The 14,129-nt window shown below is 39.6% G+C and overlaps 1 protein-coding gene across 1 annotated transcript; it reads right to left on the bottom strand.

Moving 5' to 3' along the window:
* Positions 1 to 9,949: 9,949 nt before the first annotated feature.
* Positions 9,950 to 10,837, bottom strand: LOC137593873 (beta-1,3-galactosyltransferase 2-like). Its single transcript, XM_068312985.1, has one exon. The coding sequence runs from the start codon at positions 10,835 to 10,837 to the stop codon at positions 9,950 to 9,952; it is 888 nt and encodes a 295-aa protein (XP_068169086.1).
* Positions 10,838 to 14,129: the final 3,292 nt, after the last annotated feature.

Genomic DNA, 14,129 nt, shown 5'->3' with positions numbered 1-14,129 from the left:
TGTGATTATGCGGGAGCATGGCTCTCACACTATTCTGTGACATCCACGCTATTGTTAACCTGTTCTCAATTTTTTAGGTGTGAATGCTGAAAGGTTTTTTTTTATCGTCAATCTCGATGTGAATGTCTTGGTTTGCTAAGACACCAAGATGAATGGTCACCTGCCAGTGGTCACCAACCGGACTTGAGAAGCAACTTATGCTTGTCCTTACTGAAAACGTGGCTTCATTGTTTCCAAAATTACCAGAATAATGTTATGTTAATGTACTCTTTATTAAAATGATGCACAACAGTAAAAAGATTCAGTCCAGAGTAAATATCAGTCTATTAGGTGGTTGGACATATTTTTAGATAAGGTCACATTCATAATAAATACATAAATAAATCAGTTCATTCCAGAATTCAAAACACAAGATTTATACTGATAATTACAGCTGATCTCTACTCTGATTACAATGATTAACCTTTAACAACTGTCTTAAAAAGTGTTTGAACAATTGTGACAAATCTCTCGTGCATTTCTCAAAGGTTTCTTTGTCTTTTAGAATGTATTATCAAATACAAATAATCTGCCTGACAACATAGTTCTGTGTGACTATCAGCCAAACTTAACATTTAGCTTCAGGTGTGTCAGAGTTTCAGTTACTGGCTTCAGCAACTGTGTTGTTATAATAATACATTACTAATGACACTAATAATAATACTAATACTAATACTAATTCTACTACTACTCCTAATACTACTACTACTACTACTACTACTACTACTACTACTAGTACTACTACTACTACTACTACTACTACTACTACTACTACTACTACTACTAATAATAATAATAATAATAATAATAATAATAATAAAACACATGGGGCGCAGCAGGCGCTCAGTCCACAAGGACTTGGCTTTTGGACCAGATGGAGCTGGTTGAAGTCCAGCATGAACTAAAATTCTGGAGAGCGAATTGGTAGCTGGAGAAATGTCGGTTCACCACCTCAGCACTGCTGAGGTGCTCTTGAGCAAGGTACCAAATCATAGGTCGCTGCTGTGTGGCTGCCCTTCACTCGACCATCTCTCCTGTATTTGCATGTCCACAGGCCATTTGTGTGTGTGTGTGTGTGTGTGTGTGTGTGTGTGTGTGTGTGTGTGTGTGTGTGTGTGTGTGTGTGTGTGTGTGTGTGTGTGTGTGTGTGTGTGTGTGTGTGTGTGTGTGTGTGTGTTTTGGCCTGTTTGTGTGTTTAATATATCATATGAAAAAAGAATTTCCTCTCCTCTCTAAAATTAATTTAAAGTAACTTAAAATTAAAAAAGAAAAATCTTAAATTTGATGAAAGCAGCCGCCAACTTTACAGAACTTCCTGCTGAGGAAGACATCAGACAAAAGAACAGAAAAGGGAGGTGTAGAAACAGGTGAGACAACAGCCAACAGGTTTAGGCAGCTGCCTGAATGAGAAAACGTGAGCAGCTCACAATATTCTGTGAACAAACACAAGAAACTTGTCCATTTTAGGGCCAAGGTGTTCAACAGCTGATAAATGTAGCCTAATAACAATAAAGCGACTGAGGCAATATTTAGATGAGAAGTTGACATACATGGATACGTAGAAGCAGAACCTCGTCTCCCCGTAGCCAGTATTTGCAAAATTTTAAAAAATCGTTTTATACAAGTGTACATGAATTCAATAACAAACAGATTGACTTCATATTAAACCTTCATTTATATTTTGACATTCAAACCCAAAAAATCTTTAGCCATTGGATGAATTCGGATCTCAATTGACACTATTTTTAGTATTTAGGAGGTAAATTCTGGAAACGGACTGGGAAGACAACACCTGGATGTGTTCTAGTGTTCATCAGTGGTTATTTTTGTGCCATAATTGTTTATTGACAGATGCTTAGGTAGAAAGTTAAAAATGTGAAGACGGTTTTCACTGTGCTTTGAATCTGTCACATGGTTGTCATTTAACAAAATAAATATTGAAACTTGACACTGGAGGTGGGGCTGGGGCATTCAGGAGGGTTGTTGGCTGCCCTCCTAACCAGAATCCAGGAATAATACTGATATATTCAATGCATTTGATTATCATTAGTTAAACAAATGAAATAAAAGTTTGTTTTTTAGAATTTGTATTCTGAACAAATACTTCACAAAGCTTTTCACCATGTTGTTATGTGAACATGGCTGGTCCAGTTCCTATAGAGGGCTTTATTCCCAAGTTTGTGGGGCTTTTTCCAATTAAATTGGCAAAACACAGTTGACATGATCCACTGTGAAATCAAGTAAAATAAAACAGTGCATTTGACAATGTTCACTGTTGTTTTCTTCAACCATAATTAGCAGAAAGGGAGAATGATTTGTGTAATCCCGCATGCAGGCTGTACCAGAATTAACAATAACCTTTTTCATTCTTTGTATTTTATCCCAGTCTACATCACTTCCTATTGATGGGGCCCTGGCCTATTACATAACTAATGCTGTCATCTAGTGGTTATTCGTTATCTGTATTTTTAAAATGTATCCTAATTTTATTTGTGATCTCACTATTGTACAGCTATGCTGTTTATATGTTATTATTTTGGGGGTATTACCATATTATTTTTTTATTTAGCTTTTTTAAAAATATTTGTGTTACTTTTTTCTTGTTTACATGTGTCTGTAGTTTCCATCTGGGAAGCATTGTGGATCATAATTCAATGAAAATAAAAAATGAGTAAAGCTTTTGATAATGTCCTGGTTTGGCAGTGTGCTGTCAGATTGTGAAGATTCGCATGTGTTTTTATAATTGCAGTGCGTTTCCATCTCTACCTCCCTGTCAGTCATTAATAGTTTAACAGGGCTGTCCCTCCCTGTACGCGCACGATATACATATGACTCCACAGGGAATAGGTTGGGGGTGGGGGTGCATTTAGCAACTGTGTGAAGCCAAAAACCTTGAAGCATGCATTTTATTCCTTCATTCATTCATTTTCATGTTCTGCCGCTGTATCCGCCGTAGGGGGTCACGGGGAGCTAGAGCCTATCCCAGCTGGCATAGGGTGGGAGGCGGGGGACACTCCGGGCACGACGCCAGTGCACCTCACTCCTACGGGTAATTTGGGACCGGATAGAGAGATAGCTGTGTCGTATGGTGCAGTGAACCACAGAGATTTCCTAAGTGTGCTAGATGGTTGGACTCGGTGAGGCAGATCCGTCGAGGAGGGACGGTTGTCTGCGGCTGGAAAGGACGTCGGCCAAGGTTGCGCCAGACAGAGTGGGACTCCAGGCCGGATGAGACATTGTCCAGGAGTGATGGTTTGACTCATCGCTGAATCAATTTAGTCTTTGCTTGTTTAAAAGTGACTGAACTGTGTCAAAGAATACTAGAAGAAAAAACAAAACTGCTCTTAAAAAAAAAACCGATTTGAAAAAGGAAGAACAATGTCAATCCAAGGTGAAGGCAGTGTTGTAAATGAACAGATGATGAACAATGACCAACACAGTAGTTCTGAGGATGAAATAGAACAAAGAGATGTACAAAGGATGCAAAGCTCTCACTCACCATTGCACCCTGTATGCCAAAGTTCAATGGCCCTCCCTGACCATATGCAGACTTACACATTGGTACAATTTTATTTATAAGTCTATCTTTGGTCTGTGCCCCTCTTACCTTTGTGGGTATATTTTATTTAAAACCAGTAACTATTGTCTGTGCTTGAATGACATCCCTTTATTGACTGTCCCTAAGGTTCGCACTGAACTTGGCAAACAGGCTTTTATGTTTTCTGCTCCTGCAGCCTGGAATCATTTGCAGTCGGAACTACCGCTTCAAAAGCTGATCCCGATCAGGGATTTTAAAAATTTGGTGAGGGGTATGGAGGCAGATTCTATTGGAGTCTGTACCTGCTTTCCTTCTTAGACTTTGATGATTTTTCCCTGTTATTGTATGTTTTATAATGTATCTGTTTAATTTAATTGCTGTATGTAACTAACTGGTGCTGCTGCCGTCTTGGCCTTGCAAAAGAGATTTGTAATCTCAATGGGATTCACTTGGATAAATAAAGGTTAAATAAAATAAAATAAATAAAAACAAAGGCAAATAGGTGATTTAGCTAAAAAACAGCAAGAAGTCATGGCTGCCATATCCTCATTGAACAGTAAACATATGACTACAAGGTCATATGTTTATGTGCCAGGGAGTGCCATATTGCGCCATTTAGTGGGGACATAGGTCTGTGGATGAATTCATTGAAGAGGTAGAACGAGTTCTTTCTGCCAGAAACCAGACCCCGCCTGAGCAGTTTGATTACATTATGTCACTGTTGAGAGGACCAGCTTTAGAAGAGGTGCGTTTACGCAATGATGAGGGAACTGACCAGATGAGTGATATATTTTGCTACCTTAGATAAGATTTTGTAGATAAACGCAGAACCTCCAAGCTACTTCAGAACTTCTACAGCTGCAAACAGAAAGAAGGTGAGGGCATACGTGAGTTTTCACATGCTTTATCACAAGCACTAAGTTCATCCCAGCTCCGTTGCTAATGAGAAAGTGGCATTAAGAGACCAGTTTGTCAATGGAGTGAGAGACCCTGCATTGAGACGAGAACTTCATAAATATGTCAGGGCTCATCCAGAATCAATTTTGATAGAAGTACGTGAAGAATCTTACTTGGCCTCGGAAGAGCCTGCAATAAGTGCAAAAGATTTAAAGAATAGAGTTAAAGTCTGTAGCCATGTAACAGCAGATGCAGTGTACAGCTGCAATGGCTGGTGAGAAAAAAGGGTACATTGAGGATGTCATAAAGGTCCTCGCAGAGCAAGAGAAAGTCAGCACAACTGGTCAAGTTAGTGAGAAATCTGTTTCACTTGGTGATGTTATGACTATTCTTGCAGAACAAGGGAAAGTTATCATTGAACTAAGTAAGGCAGTAAAGAATTTGACTACTCAGGATCGAAGTCCTAGCACCACAACAGCTACTAGACCAAAAACTCTACCAAAGTTTACCGCTGATGGTAAACCAATATGTTTCAGATGTCAAACTGAAGGTCATGTTGCTAAACAGTGGCCACAGAAACAACTGAAGCATACAGAGAACACTTCTGCTTCAAGTTGGCAGGGAAACGAGAACCCCTGGTTGTAGTGAGTCGAACAATGCAGGGACAAATGTCAGACTCAACCAAACCTGAACTTACTTGAGAGCAAGTTATTGATCGTGCAATCGGCAAGTGTCCAGTAGTTGATCTTAAGCTCAATAGTACACCAGCTCGTGGCTTTCTACATACAGGTAGCCAAGTCAGCACGATCACAGATGTGTTTTTCAGAAATCAGTTGTGTGGAGGTGATGATGCCTTGCTTGTCACTTCTAGTTGGCTCAAGATAACGGCTGAAAACGGCCTTGAGATACCTTATCAAGGTTTCGTTGAACTGGAAGTGGAGACAATGGGTTTGAAAATCCCACACTGTGGTTTTCTGGTCTTGAAACCCTCAGCGAGTGTAGCCACAGCAGAACGTTGCATCATCGGTATGAATGTCATTCCCAGATGTCGACAACTTGTCATATCAGAGTTTGATACAGGGTTGAAAGGAACGGTAGCTACTGGTTGGACAACTGCATTTCAGCAAATACAAACATGCATTTTTCCAAAGAAAACAATTGTCAGGGTAGCAGGTAGGGAAAAGTGAGAATACCTGCTTCTTCTGTTGCCACTGTTATGGTTAGGGGTCACTCCAAAGAGACAGGCAACGATACAAAAAAAGATTATTGAGCCTATAAACACACCCCTACCCACTGGTGTAGTTGTCATCCCAGCACTGGTAGATGGCAAGTGGCATGTCATTCCGGTCCAGATCGTAAATTTCTCACAAGAAGATGTGTGGCTGTGTCCAAGAACCAAACTAGGAATCATCTCAACCGTTGAGTGTGTTGAAAGTGACCAGACCTGTGAAGTTAAGTTTAATCGCATCTCTGCAGATGTTGAACAGGTCTCTGTTGACACCAAAGATGGACACATTGACAGTAAAATGCAGACTATCTTAGACAATCTTGACATTGGTGGTAATGATGAGGAGAAAGCGTCTCTGTGGGCCTTATTGGCAAGGTACATTGATGTATTCGCTGATGATGAGGAAGATCTCGGTTGAACGGATGAAGTGAAACATGAAGTTAAGCTGGTTGATGATATACCTGTCACACAGCCTTATAGGAGAATACCACCCAACCAATATAAAGAAGTCCAAGAACACATTTCAAAGCTGTTGAAGAAAGGGCATAATCCAAGAGAGTGAGAGTTCATATTTCACTTGTTGTTGTAGTCAGTAAAAAGGATGGCAGCATACGTCTATGTGTAGACAATCACAAGTTAAACCTGAAAACAAAGAGAGATGCGTTCCCACTACCTCGCATTGACGAAAGCTTTGATGCTTTGAAAGGTGCCAGATACTTTTCCACCATTGACCTTGCAAGTGGCTATCACCAGGTGGTGGTAGATGAGCATGACAGGCATAAGACTGCATTTACAACGTCGTTCGGGCTGTTTGAGTACTTGCGTATGCCTATGGGTGTTTGCAAAAGTCCTGCGACCTTTCAAAGGTTAATGCAAGTGACTATGAAAGACTTGATCTTTGAAATCATGCTAGTATACCTTGATGATATTTTGGTGTACTCGCCCTCGTTTCAGTCACACCTGGATAGGCTTGACATAGTGTTAAAGCGTCTCAGAGTTACCGGACTGAAGGTTAAGTTGGGAAAATGTCACTTTTTGCAGAAGGAAGTCAGATTTTTAGGGCATCAGATCTCAGCAGATGGTATTGCAACAGACCCTTGTAAGGTGGTAGCTGTCAAGGAATGGCCTGCACCTTCTACAGTGAAAGAACTGCAATCTTTCTTGGGCCTCTGCAGTTACTACCGAAGGTATGTTGAAGGATTTTCAAAGATTGCTTCTCCCTTACATGATGTGGTGAATCAATGCCGTGCAGCTTGCAGTCCTGCGAAGGCCAGCCAAAAGCTCAGTGTCTTGTGGGATGATAATTGTCAACAGGTTTGGTTTTGCAGATTTCACTTGCCCTTTCATTTTGGAAACTGACACAAACAGTCAGGGTCTAGGAGCTATCCTAGAGCTATCCTGAGGACGTAATCCACGTCCTCAGGAAAGGAGAAATCTCTCCAGAGCTGTGAAGTCACTGTTTAAACAGAGGAAACGCGTAAGAGAGAAAGATGGCTTGTTGTACTGAGTGGTTGAAGATGTGCACCATGGAGACTGTCTTCAGTTGCTTGTTCCAAACTGTTTGCGAAAACAGGTACTGGAGAGTGTGCATGACTCTGTGGGTCATCAAGGCATAGAGAGAACCTTGTATTTGTTGAGACAGGGCATTTTGGGCGGGCATGCATAATGACGTTGAACGGTGGGTAAAGAATTTCCAGCGGTGTATTTTGACCAAAATGCCTCATCCCAAGATAAATCCACCTACTAGGTCATTTCTCGCATCCAGACCTCTAGAGGTGGTGGCGGTGGACTTTACACTGCTTGAACCAGCCACTGATGGCAGTGAAAATGTTTTGGTGATCACGGATGTGTTCACAAAGTTCACTCAAGCATTTCACACTCGTGACCAGAAAGCAGAAACCACAGCAAAGGTGCTGTTGAAAGAAAGGTTTATGAAGTACAGTGTACCTGAGAGATTGCACTCAGATCAGTCATTGCAGAGCTATGTAAATTGAATGGTGTGAAGAAAACACTGACAACCTCTCATCATCCAACTGGGAATGCTCACTGTGAACGCTTTAACCGTACACTACATGAGCTGCTACGTACACTTCCAAATGACAAAAAGAGACGATGGCCTGAACACGTACCAGAACTGGTGTATGCTTACAATGTAACCCCACATGCCACAACAGGTTATTCCCCATATTATATGCTGTATGGGATTGAACCACACCTCCCAGTTGATGCCCTTCTTTCAAAAGAGAATCATGGGGACAAGAAGTTTGACTGGCTTGAAGTTCATCGGCAAAGGCCGAAAGATGCACATGCCAGGGCTAGGGAATATACAGAAAGCGACGGAACGTATTGCCCGCCAGAAAGATAAAGATGTTTCCTTTGGTTTAAACTCTTATCCTAACACGGGGTTCACTTTTCAGGGACTGTGAATGTGAAACAGCTAATTCTGAGTTTGTATTGAGAGAGGATGAGGGTCCAGTTCTTTATCAGGGAGTAGCAGGGTTTGATGCACCTGACCCTGGGTCTAAACAGACGCCCACAAAAAATTGCTTTTGAAGTCTATGTGTTGCTTATCCCGGCTTCACTTATTAAAGGATTTAAACTGAAACGACAACTACTACAACCCTACAACTATCTATTAGTAGTAGCTGTTTCATGAAAATACTTGTTTCATATTATGAGCATTTTCAACATGTTTTTATGGTTTAAACATTGACAATAAATTATACTGTTGCAGCATGCTTTCAAATTCTTTGCTATCAAATATTAGCTAACATTAGTTGTCAGTAGGGTTTTGTCATATTAGTTAATGCTTAATGTCAAACAGAGCTAACATTAAACTCTTGATGTCACTTCAATATAAAGCTATAAGTCCAGTGTTTAGCTGTCAGCTCAATGTTTACCCAGTGGTTGTGCCAATAATACAACAATTTGTTCAGAAAGCTACCTTTGAATTTGCCAGAACTACAATTAGGGTAAAAATAATGGATATCTTTTTTTATCACCAAAATAATATCATCTGTATCATTTATTCATTCATCTACAGAATCCACTTCTTCTGCTGTCATGAGTCGCAAGGTTGCTGGTGCCTAACTCAGCAGACTTGGAGAATGAGGCGGGGTACACTCTGGGTGTGACGTCGGCGCACTGTGGAGCCACATCTGTATCAGATGCAGAAGAAAAACATGAACACATTCATTACTAGTGTATCCGCTTCAATTTGGATATCATCCATTGACTCACTGTTGCAGAATTTTTTGCTGACGCACATACATTAACACTAAGAACTGAGGACAATATGGAGTGATCAGTTCACCAAGGATGCGTATTTTTGTAGGTGTAACAACAGCTGATAATGTAAGAAATTTGAGAATGTAATAGGCCAAAAACACAACAACTGGCCAATAACATGAACAGAAAATTTTTTGGCTACTAACATAATAATTTATTGGTTATTATGTTATTGGCCTGGTTAAAAAAAAAACCTAACCCAAAAATTATTACGTTATCGGTTCAGGACTTTTATTACATAATTGGCTAGTTATTGCGATGTTGGACTATTACATTTCAAAAAGGACAATGTTAGCAGCTGTTATTACATTATTGGTTTCGAAATATCCCCACAGACACGCGGAGAGAACATAAACAGAAAGGAATCGAACCCAGAACCTTCTTCCTGTGAGGCAACAGTGTTTCCCACATTAATTGTTGAGTTTTTCTTTTTAAAGATCATGTTGAGCTCTGATTAATAAATGTTTCAGGCAGAATCTTCTGTAAAGTGTAAAAAGGGTGCAACAGGGTGTTGTCATTGTGCCGTTCCTCCTGTTAAAATTTAACAAATCATTCAGCAGTTAGGGTGCCATTCAATTATGTCCTTTGAGAACTGTATACATTGGTTGAACAGGGTGGCGGCAGGGGATTATTCCCAGTGAGTCATCTCCCTGTTAAATATTAACAAATATCTTGCTGGGTGTTGCAGTTTTAATCTCTTCATCCTTTTTCTCTTTCAAGAAAAAACCCCGAAGAGATTCTTCCTTTGCTTCTATGTAGCCCAAATTATGAAACTTATCACTTTAGATAAAAGTGTCATAAATACAAAAAGCAGATGAAGCATCGTTTTTATAACATCTCGACAAAATAGCTAACATATTTTATTCATGATCCCCTTTATCTGTTCTCTATATCACAAATTTATGACGTAAACAATGTGAAAAACAGTAGCAACATACGCTGAAATAATTAAAATAGTATTATTTGCAGTATGGATCAGTTTTTTTAAAATGGTTCCAAACTTTCACAGAATTAACTCTTTCAAAGGTAGTGGTGGCTATTAGCCTGGAGTAAGCACAGCGGCTATAGCCCACAGGGACGTTATGAAAATAATCCTCATCTGGAGGGTCAGCAGGAGTCACGCCCAAGTAATCCATGCACATCCCCAAATACACGTCTTCAATGTAAAGGGCTTTAATGTATCTGGATGCCTCCACAAGCTTTTTAGGAAGATCTAGAGATAAAACGTAAGCCAGACCCAAAGCGTAACGTGGAAAGTGGGGACAAGGGAAAAATTCTACAGGTAGATGCCACTTGGAATGTGGATCACGAACCACTGGCGCTCGAGTCGCAACACGTCCGGTCATATAGTTTGTCTTTGGAGCATTTATTAGCATGTTGAGGAGATTGGGCACATTTAAAAACATGTCCGAGTCAATCTTCATGACATAAGATGCGTTGGAGCAATGGGAGTCCACCCACTCCAGCATCACCATGGTCTTGATGGTCAGGTTCTTGTAGCAGTCCAGGAAGTTGCTCTGGATCAGGTCTTGATGTTCTTTGCTCTCCTGCAGCAGTTGCTCCTGCAGCTGTTCTTCTCCCTCTCCATTATTCCGTCCCAGCAGGAAGAACAGACTCACGATTTTGCCCAGTACCAGGCTAACACCTCCCCAGGTGCTGCGGACAATGTCACGGTGTACCCTGTTGTGGGGCGCCACAGGAACCATCAGAACCAGGAAAGGCTTCTGCTGCTCGCATTTGTTTGGCTCATTTATGATGAAGTGGTATTCATACGGGTACTCTACTAAGTACGGTCCTGGAGATTCATAAGGAACTGGAAACGGTTGAACTGGTTTCTGCTTTGGCATCGATACATTATCTGTCTGATGGTTATTAAACAAGTCTGTAGCTTTAATTGATAAGATGTTGAATACACATGAGCTGGTATCAGCGGTGGTATTGACTCTACCACCAGTGCCGTTGGCAGAGACTACGTTTTGTCCTTTCATTGACATCCACCAGTCTGTTTTGTTGTATTGCACCATCCATTTAGGGGTCCAGTCAGCCGTTTTATTCATGGTTATACTGTAAAAAAGAAAAACTATTCCCAGTGCCAGACTGAAGAACAGACAGCGGCGCAGTGACAAACTACATCCTTTTCTGTTGTCTGCCACTCTTTCTCCAACCACCTCTTCCTGCCTGAGCAGAAAGAAAATCTCTTGAAATGAAATTTGCTTTCAAATTAGCACAATTCTTTTCATTGAAATAGACTGAATTATAACCATTGTAACTGAACAATTAATTATTATTATTATCATTATTATTATTGTTATTATTATTATTATTGATGGAATTATATTTTGTTTAGGACTTTTGCATATAATGAAGACTCTTTTTCAAGTTTTCATGTGCACATATGAAACTTCACACAATGTGTATCACTGATTATTATTAAGTCCAATTTAATCTAGTGTTCCTATGATATTTGGTGAAAGTATTGTGACAGAGCACTTGATTTTAAAAAAATGACTTAAAATATGCCATTCTGACACTTAATTTTCCTTTTATCTATTTAATTAGAATATCCCGCCACTTCTGTGAAACAAATTTCAAGCACTGACATTAATCCACATGAGTAAAGTCGTTGTCACCACACTACAAAATTTGAGTGCGTGATTAATCTGAAGACAAATTACAGATTTTGGGCCCAATTATCATTTTAATTGTTTTTGGAAAAAGGTGAAGACTCGCCTTGAAGGAAATAAATGTTTTATAGAGAAGAGTGAATTTCACCTGAGATTAGTTTAGTTAAATATTCTCTTGTCTTAACATTTTAAATATAAATAAATGTAGAAAATGTCGATAATTCAGAAGCTTCTCTTTAACTGTCCACAGTTTCTCTGCTTTTCTTTCTCTTCTTATTCTTTAGACAGAAATGCTTCCTGAAAATAAAAAGGTTACATACCACTGTCTTCTCAAACAAAAACCACTTTTCAGCATGTTGACTCTCTCCTCAATAGATGTTGGCTGTCATCCTCTTGTAGCATAAAGAATATAGGTAATTATTCCTTCCTTCATGATATGATTAAGTATTTTGGATTTAATTGTGAGTCGTACTGGTCTGGTATTGGAGGACACTGAGGTTGTCTTTCCAAATGCTTTTCTGTAACATGTTTCTAGTTTCAGATCCTTGGATTCATGTCATTCACTGTCCCTATGGTCCATTTTTACCTGCAGGAGAGCCACTCCTCTGTATGTACCACCCCTTAATTTGCTAATGTTGCTTTAGCATGTAAATTGAAGGAATGTTAGAAAGCGTAGCAATCCAGTTGGACAACTCAGATCTACACAGTCCTAGGATTAATATTTGATTGGACCAAAGCCTTTCTTGGTGTAGCATTCCTCCCGGTACTCCGTTTACCTCCACATTGAAAACCACTTATCGACTCCTTGAAAAAGTTAGAATCGGACCTGCCCTAAAATTCCACAATCGTGTATTTGTGGCCAAAAAAAAAAAAAAGGTCTTGAAAATCCTCTAGAAATTGGAAGCAGTTCTTGTTAGTTCAGCTGTTGTTCCTTTATCCCCTGTGAACGTGCATGCTGACAACGAAGGGCATTTTAGTCCACCCATGAGAAACATGACCTTCACCAACAGCGCTCATAAAGATAGAAATGTAGCTCTACGTAGACCTGTTAATGTTTAAAGGTTTATAATACTGGCACTGTTTGAGGGGAATGCTTTTCAATATGGTTGTCTAGTTTCAAATTTATTGTTAGTTCCATGACAAAGGTCCACATTAATTAAAATTACATTTTTTGTTCACGTTTATACTATCTGCTGTCGTGGGTCGCGGGGTTGCCAGAGCTTATTTCAGCAGACTGGGGGCGTGAGACAGGGTATACTCCGGATGCGATGCCAGTGCACTGTGGAGAATCTTGACAACGACATTTAGTCATATTTTCCTGTTTACATTTTAGATGATTAAACTTAAAAGACGACATTAAGTATTTTCATGAAGTTTTTCTCAATGATATGTTTGTCTTTTTTAAAAATATTCTTTATCTAAAGTTTCTCTTTTCTGAAACTTTAGTTAGTCTGGTTGAGCCAAAATCAGTCATAATATTTTTTGGAACTTTTTCTCATTTTGTTAGTTTTTCATCAGATTTATAAATTTATTGTTCCTTTTATTATACTTAAAAGAATGAACTGTGGTATTCCTAATTAATTTTTAATAATAATCTGGGCTTGCACTAGGAGCTAGTATGACTAAGCCACTGTGGCTCAGTGTAAAATAATTGAGCAAGCCACAAAAAGCCACATTCTGTGTCCAAGACAGTGACGCAATGCGCGGAGGACCGACGCTCGTTGCGGGGGGCTTGATGGGGACACCCCTAACTGGGGGAGTCCGGGGGGCCTCCCCCGGGAAATATTTTAGAAAATGGGGTTGTTTTCCTGCATTCTGGTGCATTCTGAGGACAAAATCTTCTGTTCAGTTTACCTACAAAAATACACTAAAGTCAACATTTCAAGCTTAGCTATCTTCTATCCTACTTTATGCAGGTATAAATGTGAGATTCAACAATTGAAAACTTGCATTCACTATGTGAAGATACAGTCATACAAAATATTACTCAATGTTTACTTGTAAGTTTTTACTTAGACTAGAAGACATTTTAACTTTGATCACCACCAACACCATCGGTATGCCATAGTTTATTTTATTTAATTCAACATGATTTTTCATTTCAATTTAAAAAGGCATGAAAAATATTCATTGGATGAGAGGAGGTCATGACCCGAGTGCATATTTAATGATCGGGAGCGTTCGGGTCACCTCGGCTCTTTCCGTCGGCATGCGGAAATAGCGGCTCCGGCGGAAATAGCGGCGCTAGCGCTGCTCGCTAGCGGAAATAGCGAGCGCCGCTAGCGAGCGACAAAGTTTTAGCCTTTTTTCCGTAAAAATAAGAACGCCACTGTGGCTACACAGTCTAAAAACCTTGTAGCCAATCTGGAATTTACTTGTGGCGAATGGCTAGCGCAAGATAATAATAAAAAATTATTTTTTATGTTATCTTATTTCATTTATTTAGGGAGACTATGTAAACTTATTTTTTGCTTTCAGTAGAATTCAAACAATGCATTGATCAAAATTAATATCA

This window comes from Antennarius striatus, chromosome 1 (genome assembly GCF_040054535.1).
Source record: "Antennarius striatus isolate MH-2024 chromosome 1, ASM4005453v1, whole genome shotgun sequence".
Taxonomy (NCBI): Eukaryota; Metazoa; Chordata; class Actinopteri; order Lophiiformes; family Antennariidae; genus Antennarius; species Antennarius striatus.
The sequence above is the reverse complement of the archived record's forward strand: the minus strand, read 5'-3'. Positions and strand labels throughout refer to the sequence as shown.